The 12,641-nt window shown below is 39.7% G+C and overlaps 1 protein-coding gene across 1 annotated transcript in view; it reads left to right on the top strand.

Annotated features, from left to right (window-relative positions):
* sox6 (SRY-box transcription factor 6) overlaps positions 1–12,641 on the top strand; it is a 137,269-nt gene that overhangs the window by 21,556 nt on the left and 103,072 nt on the right. Inside the window, exon 3 of the mRNA XM_040137349.1 lies at positions 7,085–7,135. Coding sequence (XP_039993283.1) covers positions 7,101–7,135 — 35 coding nt within the window. The 5' untranslated portion in view covers positions 7,085–7,100. The remainder of the gene's footprint in view (positions 1–7,084; positions 7,136–12,641) is intronic.

The raw sequence follows: 12,641 nt of genomic DNA, 5'->3' as shown, positions 1-12,641 counted from the left end.
TTTCACTTTATCAACCTCTTGCAGCATCTCTTTTGAAACTTTCTGGGTCATTTCAGACACCAGATACCTGATTATGTTTTTTTAATAATGTAACATAAACTAGTTAGCTTCAATAACAGAATAATTAATGAAAGATGTTAAAGTAAAGATCCCAGCTGAGTTACCAGCAGAGGCTCCGTGATCAGCCCACCAACATGGAAGGTTGGGTTTTGGTAAAAATGAAAAATGAATTTGTCAAGGTTCAAGAATCAAGGAGCAACTTCTTTAATCTGCCATTGCCTACAGTATGAGCCATAGGAACCTAAGAGAATTAACATGGTTTACTGTAAATCAGTGAGCAATTGCCTGTAGTTTTCAGTGTTAAAGTATCGCTGCATCAATTTAATTGTCAAAAGTAACCTGTCTACATTATAGAAAAACGTCCGCATGCAGCAAGAAATAAAGCAACCCCTCAAGCGGCTACCAGCCATGTGCTTGTCTGAAAATATTAAACAAAAATTGTGAATACCTAACAAGATATGAATGATCTTCTTCTGCTGGACGCCACCTGTGTGTTGCCCCCTGCTGGTCCGGTTAAAAATGCTCCTCCTCAAGTTTTGATAGTAATGACTCAATCCTAAAGTGTTTACGGTTATGTTATCAAGTCGCTGTAAAGTCATCAGGCATCTGTCAGTATTTGTTATAAAAATAAAATAGGGCATGAAGCCTTAGTGGGCTAGCATTCATTGCCATATCACTCCTCTGAGACATTCTTGGATCCTCGTATCGATGATCCAAAATCGAGATCCACTGACCTACAGGTTTAATTAATCTCAAAACATGACAGAGAGTAATTTAGTTTGTGTCTGGAGCGTTTATACAACAGGTTTAATTACACTCATGCAATATCATTTTGAAACACCTGAGGATATGTTAGACCATCTGAATATTCACACACCACGTACTCTTTGTTGTTATGTGCCATTCATCTAACAAGCAACATTATCTCGCCACTCCCAACCCGCTATCGATGGCACCACTGAAGGGGAGGATGCGGAGGAGCCAGGAAACAGTTCTTCACCATAGGATGAAAATGAATAAGCTTTGAATGCCCATTCTTCATCTATTATTTATCAAATGGGGCCTCTACACTCTACTGACCCTGCCGTAATTATGGTCAATATGTTTCTGAACAGAGACTGGTTGACCACCTTACGAAGGTTTTAATTTTATCAGCCTAAATTACTTCAGAGGATCCCAGTGTGAATTTGGAAAACTAATTGTTGCATATTTCATTACCTGGCAAGAATGTGGGAAACCCTCCTGAACTTTATCCATCTTCATAAACACTGCATTCAATTAATAGCTTTTCCTCTGTGTTACTCATGAAGGACCTCATTTTGAAGTGCTTAAACTAAAATATGCTTTAAGTGTTGGTAATCTGTTGAGGTGGGGTGTTTTCTGAGCTCTCTTTACAGTTGATGATAAAGTATGGTCTATACTGAATCGCATTAAAAGGACCTAACCTCTGAATTTAATATTATTAATTATTATCATTATAATTAGTAGTAGTATAATTTGAAGGTTTGATGGACTTTATATCATTCTCATAAGAATAAAAACCTAATATGGATTTGGCTGCTGTCCTACAGTACAAGGCATATTCCCTTGTAGGACAAAGTTTCACCTAGTAGCTATATGTACAGCAGAAAACAGGACTGAATAACATGCCATTAATCTTCTTGCTACCCCAGCTGTAGAAAGTAATGCATAACTAAAAGTCCGGTAAAATGAATTAATGATTTCAACCATGAACTTTTCTCCCAAAACGCCATGAATCGTCTTTAACTGATAATGCACCACGACCCTGGAGTGTGAAATCCCTGTTGCGTTGAGAGTAGCCAGTTAATTGATTCGCAAATTATTTAAAGTTTGTGGTGCCCAGGGGAGTGCTAGGCTCTAATGACAGCCCATTTTGAAAGAGTTGAAAAACTCTTCCAAGGCAACTAGTAATAAATTGTAATAATAAGATAACAAATTTAATCTACGCCCCAAGAAGAGAGATGGTGTCCAGTATTGTGTTGTCAGATTGGGCCAGTTGAATATGCTCCTTGAACTGGGATCTATCTCATCCTAAACAGGAGATTTCATTTGACTGTCCTTTATTCCTCTTTTGAGAAGCTTTGTTTTTTTCCTTGGTGGTCCTTTGTCCTCTCTGAAGAAGCACAAAATATGAAGGATAATCTGTTTTTAATACAAATACAAAGCTTAACATTTTTATACAGAGTCAATTTTCAAATGCAATTGTTTCTAAACAATTAGCCAAAAAAAATTTAGCCATTAACTTTCTGTTGACTGCCGACTCCAAAACAAATGGGGTTCAACTGACTTGGACACGGTGAAATGTTGTTACCTACACCTCTCAACCAGGCTGACAAGCATTACACTCTCTACTCTGTCTGAGGCCTGTGTGATATTTAAAAGCAAAGCTGAATATATAGTCAGAAATCAGTGGACAAAGAAAAATAAAAAAAGTTCAGAATGTTTTGTTGCCTTCATTGTGTATGTTACTAGATGAGCCTATTCTGCACAGAACAGGCTCATCTAGTAGCATACACACTGTATGTTCCATTGCTTTTTAGTTGAAGTTCTTGGATCTCCGTGTTAATATCAAGGAGCCTCTAATCTCGACCCATTAGCAACTGCTGTCATTCAGACACACGGTGTCGGCCTGATTTAAATAAAATGAAATGAAGATAGTTGTTTCTGGTCCCTTGGCTTCACTCATTGCCATAAACATATGCTCTGTGCCCTGCTTCTTTCCATCTTATTTATGACTTTAATTTGTTGTGTGGGCTGCGCAAGAAATCAAATTTAATCCAATCCTCCTAGGGACCCTGTCATATAATAACATGGTAATTTCTGTGTATCCTTTTGAAAAATGAGGAAATTAATTCCTCCTGACATGTTCTAATTATTCCAGTGTGAACGGCGGATAGGCTCCCTCCTTCCTCCCCATCCTCCCACCCCCTAAGTGTCAGTTGCCGACGGGTGGCGAGGTGCTAATGCTGACCAGCAGCGCGTTTAATTTGAAACATGAGCAGACACCTTTCAACACACCTTCCTTATGTTGGAGTGGCTCACACAAATTAATTCACTACTCATCTGGCAGCTCTGTATGCGGTGTGTGTGTGTGTGTGTGTGTGTTAGGGGATGGGGGAGGGGGTCAATGGGACACCACTACCATTAGTTAAGGTACCATAGGGTGTGTCTGTGTCTGCATGTGTGTGTGCCACACTGTAAGTGTATATGCATATAAGTCACCGTGTGTGGACAAGTGCTGGACCAGGTATCGCCATATTTAATGTGACTGCGTGTTGAGTTGGCGTAAAGCTGTCTGTTGGGATTGCTTAAACATTTTTTTTTCTCCCTGGATTCTCCCTCCTCTCGAACCAGTAGTACCTTTTCACACATCCCACGGCTCCACTGAGATCACTGAAAGGCTTATTTAATTAGACTGTCATCAGGCAGTCTTTAGCTTATCACTTCAATTTGCATAGGGACACTACTGGCAGAGATGTTGTGGAACAATGATCGGGTTTCATGGGTTTCATGTTCAAGAGTTAAAAACTTAAAAGTAATAACTGCCTTTTATATACAATGACATTTTTAGAAAAATAAATCCGCTACATATCCGTACAAATGATAACAACAACTATAACAACAATGATAAAAATAATAATAATGATAATCTTCACATATTCAAACTGAGCTTGAAAACAAGAAAAGATCATTTTATCTGTTAAAATGTCATAACCAGGTTTGTTAAAAAAAAACTTCATTGACCTGGTGTGATGGTCTGTACGGACTGACATATTGTTATCTTGGAAAACAAAACTGGTTAATAATTACCAAAGTTGAAATCAAAATGTAAAATAAAAATAAACTGTATTCTAAGTCTCTGTAAATCCACAGTACTGTATAAATTCAGACTTCAGAGAGAAAAAAATGGGTTTTCACTCTAATTATGTACAGTATCTAAGCAGCTGAGACAGGAGGAGAAAAAATAAACAAACAAAATCTACTGAACTTTGGAGTTGGGTTAAAACCACAGAACTGTAATTGATTTGCTGTGTGTATGTGCGTGTGTTGTCTCTGGGTCGTAGAACAGAGGGCTCATAGCCATGGCGTCATGGTCGGGGAGAAGAGAGCATGGCTTTGTGAGCGGTGGGTGGGTCCCCCCATGACTCAGAGAGGGGAGAGGCGTCAACATGGCCGCCCGGCCCACGGGGATTAAAGTGTCCCCCCTCACACCCTGCCGGGTTAATCACTGCCATTTTGGATCCATGCGGAGGGAGCAAATTCACTCTCCATCACTGTGGAAGAACTGAGACATAAGCCACCAGTTAGACTGCCATTGCAGCAGCTCTGTGGGTAGATCTACTTCATAAGCTTGTTTCCACTCGGTACAATAGAGTATTTTGAGCCCTGGTTTACTTGTCCTAAGAAAGTTGGAGTTCCTGGATCAGCGCAGACTGTTACTCTGTGTATCCTCCTCTTTGGATATTGCTACTGTTTCTCATACAGGTTTGTTTAAGGGATATACCAAGTAACCTGGGATGTAGTTACTGGTAAGATCTGCGTAGCTAACTTCTGTGTCTCACTGTGTGCTGCGCACTACGAGAGCCTGATAATGACTGAAGGCTGAGAGTGCCGTCTCGTGCCAAGACCCACATGGCTGCTGGCGGTGCATTAAATCAGCAGTCAATTTGACTGGAAGTTTGAAATCTGGGCTAGGTTAAGGGGATGTGCTGAGGCCGTGTTAATAGCTAGCTTGTTGTCCATATGGTACTGCTTTAATAGAGCACATTTGTTGCAGATGGTGGGAGACTTGGTTAGGCAGAGGCAGCTTTTGGCAGTGGCTCATTCTTCGAAAGGGCTGCCGTGCTGCTCAGACTGGTCCAGGCCAACTTAGTGATGTCTATCCTCCCTGCTTCTCCTTCACCAAAAAGCCTGCCCTTGAATCGTAGCCTAACCTTAATTTAAAGACTTTTTTGTTTTTTTGTGTGTGTGTTTGGAGAAGAGCAAATACAATGTGGCTCAGTCACTTTTTCCTGACTTTGGTCATTTGCTCTCCAAACCGCACCTTTGCTTCCATAGGCTAAGTTCAGTTGTTTTTGACCACAATGGGAATGTAGACAGCAAGCACAGCTGAGGAAACACAAGCACACAGGGAGTGAAAGAAGAAGAGTTGTGGAATACGACCAAAGATAAAGATAGAAACATAGCATGGCCTAATCTATTTCATTTTCTCTCCTGCTAGTTAACTATTTGAGCAAGCCTGCTGAAGGATTCAGGTGCCAGTAAAATAAACACACATTCAGATAATAAAAACGAGCGAGTCATTGTATATAAATTCGATTCTGCATCAAACTCAATATTGTCTCTATTCCTCTCTTAATTTCTGGTCAAAAGTTCGCAGTATGTAAATATGTACTAGAATGTGTTTGCATGTACTATAAGTTCAGACTGAACTGACATTTGTGTTGGTAATTGTTTTAGTTTGTGTGCACCTGACGTAGATTATGTGTGCTTTTTGCACTCAGAAAAGTGAGGAGACACGCTTGATCTGCTCTGCACTGTTTGACGGTTGTTTTCTCACGTTGTCACTGGCTTGGTGTGCTGTGGCGTGGGGATGGTATTATGTGCTCTGGGCCCAGCTGAGTGGAGAAAAGAGCAGAGCTGCAGTGCCCCTGGCTATGCCACTCCCGCCTCCCCAGACACCTTATTGTGAGAAAAGTCTCGGCTGAGCCCTCTGGGCCTTGTGGATTCACTGCCTCGCTAAGTGCTGGCCAGACTGAAAGGCACAGTGTCCTTGGGCCCAGCTCATTCTTTCCATTCTCTCAGAGGCTTTGTCTCATAAGCCAAGAGAGCAAGGGGAGAAAATGCCAAATTACACCCATGTCACTAAAACTTAAGGTGTTTAAGGGCTGAGATGTCATTCGCTGATGTGTTTTGTGTTATTCATGATGATGTGCATGAGGGAGTGTCATGACAGAAGAAGATCAGAGAAGAGTATTTTTCTTTCCATTAGTGTTATAAAGTAGTGATTTTAACAGCAGGAATTTTGATCCGTGGACTTTATAGCTCTTGAATTTAAAAGTTATAAACTTGAATAAAAGAAAGGCGGAGTGATGAAATGTTGAAGTGAAATTACTTGTTATACTGCTGAAAATATTTTTGCAAGATATCCTTGCCATATTCCAGTGGCTGAATATCTTTATAAGGCTAGTTGTGAGATATGAGAGACATTTAAATTTCAACCACTGACGAAAGTTCCACTCACAAATCTGTCCTCTGGAGTCGCGGCTCATTTTTACCACTTAAAACAAAGCACATGGAAGTCCTAATCAATTTCCAACCAATCTTAACACAATAAAAGTGTATAGTATACAGTCCAATAACATAAGCTAATGGAAACCTGTTGTAAGTAATTTTTTAGCCATGTGTCTCCAGTATTTTGTGGGTAAGGCTTCTGAACGACCCCTGCAAGTGGTGACATCATGACCACATCCTTTTGCCTCATTGGCGCTGTGAGTCCCAGCTTGGGTCCCCTGCGGCTGGGCTCCCAGAAGCCACAGCACCCTCGCCACACATGGGCTGCAGCTGGACCACCGCTGGCTACTCTGAACAGACTGGAGCTGCTCTGGGATCTGTGGTCACAGTGCTGGATGTACATGTATATATCTGCACACAGCCGTGGAAAAAGACTGTATAGAGATCAGTAGGCAGAGTTTATTTGATGCAAACATATCATCAGGCTCTCTGTGCAAAAACCGATGTTGTATGCAAATCCACTCCCTCTATGGAAAGAGGTATAATTAATGATGTCAGTTCATAAAAAAAGAGGATGGTTTCTTAGCCATATTTCTGCTTTAATTAAAGACATGCCTTATTATAGGAGGAAGATGTATGCTCTATGTGTTTTTCTTTATTTCTTTTTCTCTGTCTTTCTTTCCCTCCTTTTTCCCTTCTCTCCTTGTTCTTCCTCTTGATTATCAATCGTTTCATAGTGAAAATGGTTCTCTGTGATTTCTCCTGCCAGAACCCCACACGCTGACATGGAGGGCTTTCTACGTAGCAGCTTTTTACTGAGGTTAGTTTCATTTCCGTTGTTGCCATTTAGGATCATAGGTCGGGCAGGGGTGGTAGCGGGCTAACAGGGGTTAAACTTTCTGACACATTGTTAACTTTAGACTTTGTCCTGTGTGCGTGTGCATGTTTGTGTGTGCGTATGTATATTTGAACAATGTCGAACATGGATTCTAACATTATTTACCCAAGCTGTGTGTTACGGTTCTGTTTGTGTAGTATGTGGCTGATTAGCATGCTCACCCTGATATCCTCCAGTCAGACTGAAAGCACACATCAACAACTTGAGGGACACAGACACAGATGTAGATGAGCTGCTGCCCTTTGTTTCCATATTCTCCCTTTCACAGCTTTAAGAGCCTGCAGATCAGGCTTTCTGTGTCTTTACACTGCATGCTTTTGTCTGACCACTCTCCCCATCTGCCCTTCCGTACTAACTACCCTAATCAGGGATGTTGGGGTAAGGCATTCACTGGCATATTAGTCTTGTGATGTGCTGTTGTTTCCTGTTGTGTTCTGTGTTTGGATTGAACCTAACATAAAGATTTACATTTTTTGTCTTTACCCTTCCTGTGATTCTAATTAAAAATTTGTGCTGTCATTACACACAGAGGAAGTAAATAAGAGAGCGTATTTACCATTGGCTCCTTTCCTAGTCAACCACCTTCTCTAGGCTCCAGTGTTGCTCCCTAATTAGGGTTGGCTCATTAGAAGCCACAGCAGCAGCATCTGCTTTTCAAAGCTGCTGTCAGCCAAACTTTACTAAAGCTAATGAATCCTCTTTGATTTCTTTTTCAAAAGGTCACTTATTTGATTAAATTAACAGCATTTTTTTCCCCCCTCAGAATTGTTGGGGGCATTTTAAAAAGAAAGGACAATTTGATACCATTACTCTTACGAGTCAAAATGTAATAGAGGAATTCAATAGGAAAACCTCTCATGCGTTTAAATATATTTTATTTATCTTTAGAATTCAATCATTTAAAATCATACTAAAATTAAGATTGAGTTCCACATTGTAAAAGTTTAAGAAAAAAGCAAGTTGAGTTCTGATGGAATTTTCCGTTTGGACCAAAGTTAATAAATTGAAAGAGTCATTTATCAGTTACATAGAAATTACATATATTTAGAATATATAGTATATCATAAATAATTCATATACTTACTGTATGCTGCAGTTAACAAAGAAAATATACAGTGTACCGTATCTGTTTTATCTTTCATTGCATGGCACCAATTTATTTGGTCTGGTATATCTGCCATAGTTTGACAGGAGTTATTCAGGCATATAGCATGTTACATTTTTGAAAGCGCACTGCCTATGCTCATTTCCGCTTTCTTTGGAGTAAGGCTACGAAGTGGATGACAGCACCTGTCGAAACCAGTTTAGTGGACAACTAACTGTACTAAAGATGTGCTGTATCCTCTACGTTGCAGTGGGGTGGGATAGTGAAGGCAGAGGCATATCACAGATTAACCAGGGATATTACTATGTCCGATCCCAAAAAACGAGAGAGAGCGAGAGAGAAAAAAGAAACATGACCTTTGACCTTGGCTGTTTCTCAACAATTTCCTTTTGTTCTCATAGCTGTGGGAAAACACTGATTATTCTAAGTAAACACATTATTGCACTGCTGATCCACATCCTTCTGTCAATGTCTGTTTTAATTAAAGGAGAAGTGCCAGTAGAAAGATATCACGCACACTGGCTGGAGATTGGAGACCTCAACAATCAGGCCAAGATTAAAGGCAGGCTTTGCTTCAGGGTTACCCCTTTTGCTTTGATAAGACTTGTGTCCTGGAGTGGGCTGTGGAGTGGTGGTAGGAGTGAAAGGGGAGAAAAGGATAGAAACAGGGGTTGGATGGATGTGGCAGTTCATTCCTCTGGTGAAGAATCCCAGTGTCTTTTCTCAAGCAACTGAATTAGGTCAAAAGGGGCTTTCTGAACATGCTCATACATTTCTGCTCCAATGTGCAGATGTTATTGACTTTGTATACAATATGTCATATCTCAGTAGCACACCGGATGGGCTTTTCATTATTGTAATGAGTCAGGAGTTTTGGTTTGAGTCACACATGCAGTGAGTTTTAATAGCTGTAAAAGTGCTTCCTAATAGCACCTGATACATGGCCATCGTGAAAAATACATCAAACTCTTTAGATGTTATGGCAAAAAGTTTAAACTTCATATTTTTTACGTACAAGTCAGAGCCTTTGTACTGTCTTACAAAAATAATGCCAGTCTGTTAAAAGTTCCCAATGTTTCTAAAACGAATGCGTAAGTTCTCTGAACTAAAAGATACAATGCGCACAGTGTCCTTAATAAACAACTATTTATGCTCATATTATTGTAAGACTCTTTGTTGAAGAGAAGATGTGTTTTCAGTTCAAATCAATTTTTCATGTGTTTATGGAAGACGTTTAACAGGTTTTTGTTTGTGTAGTCAAAGAGACTGAGAAAATGAGAGTGAGAGTGAGAGAGAAAGGGGAAGGAAGAGAGACAGAATACAGAGATGTGTACAGAGAGAGAAAGAGAGAGATAAGCAGACGAAGAGGGAGAGAGAGAGAGAGAGAGAGAGATGTCTTCAGTCTCTATCTACTCCCAATGGGCAGGACCTCCCCCTCCATTTCTGCCATTATTTGATGTAATGAAAGGAGAAAGTGTGTAACATTGAGATTGTTAATTAATTTAGTCTAACAAGATGAAGATAAATGAAACCCACTGAAGGTTGACTAGGCTAAGGGGCCCACTTAGCATTCCTCCTGCCCTCGAGCTCTGTCTCTCTCACTCCTTTACAATGGAGCACAGCTAATAGGTGCAGCACCATGTTTGTACAACCCCGCTGAGCTCTCACCCAGTAAGTTTAGAACTTTTTGACAAAATATTTTATTTTCAACCACCATTTATCATAATCTTCTCTCAGGGATCTTTTAATTTCCAAATGGCTATGCTGCATTTGTAATGCAGTTGGTTTTGGAGCATAGATTTGCAATTATCTAAATTGAGTCATCTTGGCATGTTAGATAAAGCTCGGTCAACATACATGAGTAGTGAACTAAACTGACTTTATATATATATATATATATATATATATATATTTATTTATGTGTGTGTGTGTGTGTGTGTGTGTGTGTGTGTGTGTGTGTGTGTGTGTGTGTGTTTGTGTGTAGACACTGGTCAATTATTAATACATTATTCTTTGGGAAACACCTTGTAGCCTTCTTATAGATAACAAACACACCTTTTATTATCTTCAACCAGAGATCACTCATACTTTTTTTCTGAAATGAAGGGGAGGTTATATAAATGGCCATTCTTTCCAGAAACTATGTGGCCCCTTCACATGAGCCTGTGTGACTCCCAGCCTTTCACCATATGAATGGTTCTTCTCTAATGCGGCTTGGGGGTTATTTGAGCGGCAAAACAGACAAAAAGCGAAAAGGACATTTTTTTTTACAAATCCCAGACAGTTGTCTTCATCCACAGCCCTCACAAGCAAATCAGTAGTCTATCAAGGTCCTTCCTCTGTGGACACTTTGTACAGGATCTTCATGGCAGTACAGACCAATCATTATGGCACCCATTCTTTGCTCCCTTAGTTCTCAAGTCATCAACAATGGGTTGTTGATTGTATGGAAAACAGCAGAACAATTATGTCCTCTGTTTTGGTGGCTGGGCAGTGTTTTAAAGTGCGATCCCCGATAATGGCCTCATTATTGTTATTCTTGGAGCAGGCCTCAGGAGAAAGAAGTAGCTGCTTGTAGTACGTCATTATTTCTTAAATTTCGATTAGCTCATCATGCTGTCTCCTGGCAAACAGAATCATAGCTAATTAAAAGTGAGTGAGCACTCCTGCCTGTGACTTAAAAAGTAGCACTTGATAGGCTGTTAATATGAAAAAAGTTGTAAAAAAAGGAGGATTAGAGCTGTTACCCTGGTAACTCCAACTTCCATCTGCAAGGGAACAATGAACTTGTGTTCCTCTACCACCTATGCTTGAAAAAACAGAAAGCAAGGAAGTGAGTGCTCTGAAAGGACAAGACCCTTTTTAACAACAAAGTGGGATCCAGGCCTAATAGGCTCTTTGGTGCAAGTTGTTAGGCGAGATCACTGGGGGATAGAGGAGCAGAAAGGTCAACGTGTAATCCTAGGACAGTAGAAGTTGAGTGACGTTTTTACAATAGCAGTTTGTTTCCTGAATCCATTTGTTTAGCCATTTTAAAGATTATACATATACAGAATATGCATATGTGTTTATATACATACACACACATATGTGTATATGTATATATATATATATATATATATATATATATATACATACATACATGTGTGTGTGTGTGTGTGTGTGTATACATATATAAATAAAGAGACTGACTTCCAGACTGTACACATTCCCTCAGCTGATTAGATAAACACAAACAAGGTACCAAAGAGTTGGACCAATTAGACCGAGCTGTAAAAAACAGTTTGAATTCTCTCTTGTATCTCTTTTACTGATACAATTGATTCTGCTTTGCTTTCTGACACCTGAACTTTGTTGGAAACAACAAGGACTCGTACATGAATCTTAAAAATACGTTAATATTTAACTTGTGCACTCCTGACTTGCACTAACAGCTGCATAACAGCATTTTCTCAGTTTTTTTGTCATTTCCATTAAAAAGTCAATGATATTACTGGTTTAACCTCAGTATTTTAGTTAAAGCACTGAAAACCATGAGGTGAGAAGTGGTAATGAAAGTAATGGTTTTCATGAGTAATGCATTTCCATATTATTGTTTTTATTTCAACCAGCATTAAAAAAAAACGTTTCTAAGGCATTACTAGAAAAAAAAGTGTTTGATGGGCTTATAGTTAAGAGCTGCTAAAGAGCTGCTACTCTGAAAGCGAATGCTCCAGCTCTAAAACCCTGTTGAGTTATAATGATCCATGACTATGGAGGAACAGTACGTGTTTCTCTTTGAGTTTTATGTCCCTTATTACAGCTGCAATACGTCTGCTCACATTAAGCTAATTTATGGCTGAGGCCAGTGTAACAGCAGTACAGGTTAATGAATTTGGCATTACTAATTAAACGTTATTGAGGGATGAATATGCATCCTGTGGTCGGGAGGGACAGCAAAGAAAGGGGGAGGAGAGGAGAATGGGACAGAGGACTTTTCTGCATCCTCTCTTTTCCTCAGTTCCTCTGCTGGGTTTCGTTTACAATAAGTAAAACATGAGAAGAGAATTTAAGGACAGGACAGGCTTTGAGGTGAAATGGGGGACAGTTTTATTTCAGTGCAATGCCCTGACACAATACGTCCTCTGATTAGATTCATCTGAAATGAAAATTTTTTATATGATTATGTATGACTCCACAGAATGTGTTGGGAAAGATAAAACACTAATATTCCATTGTGACAGGAAAGAATAGCTCCAAAGCCAAAGGCAAACATCTTTGACATTTTTTCCTTATTTGCATTTCTGGATTTGTTGTGAAGTATAGCAGGGTTAGAGGATAAAT

This window comes from Xiphias gladius, chromosome 1 (genome assembly GCF_016859285.1).
Source record: "Xiphias gladius isolate SHS-SW01 ecotype Sanya breed wild chromosome 1, ASM1685928v1, whole genome shotgun sequence".
Classification (NCBI taxonomy): Eukaryota; Metazoa; Chordata; class Actinopteri; order Istiophoriformes; family Xiphiidae; genus Xiphias; species Xiphias gladius.
Note: the sequence above shows the minus strand (reverse complement) of the source record. Positions and strands in the feature narration are given on the sequence as shown.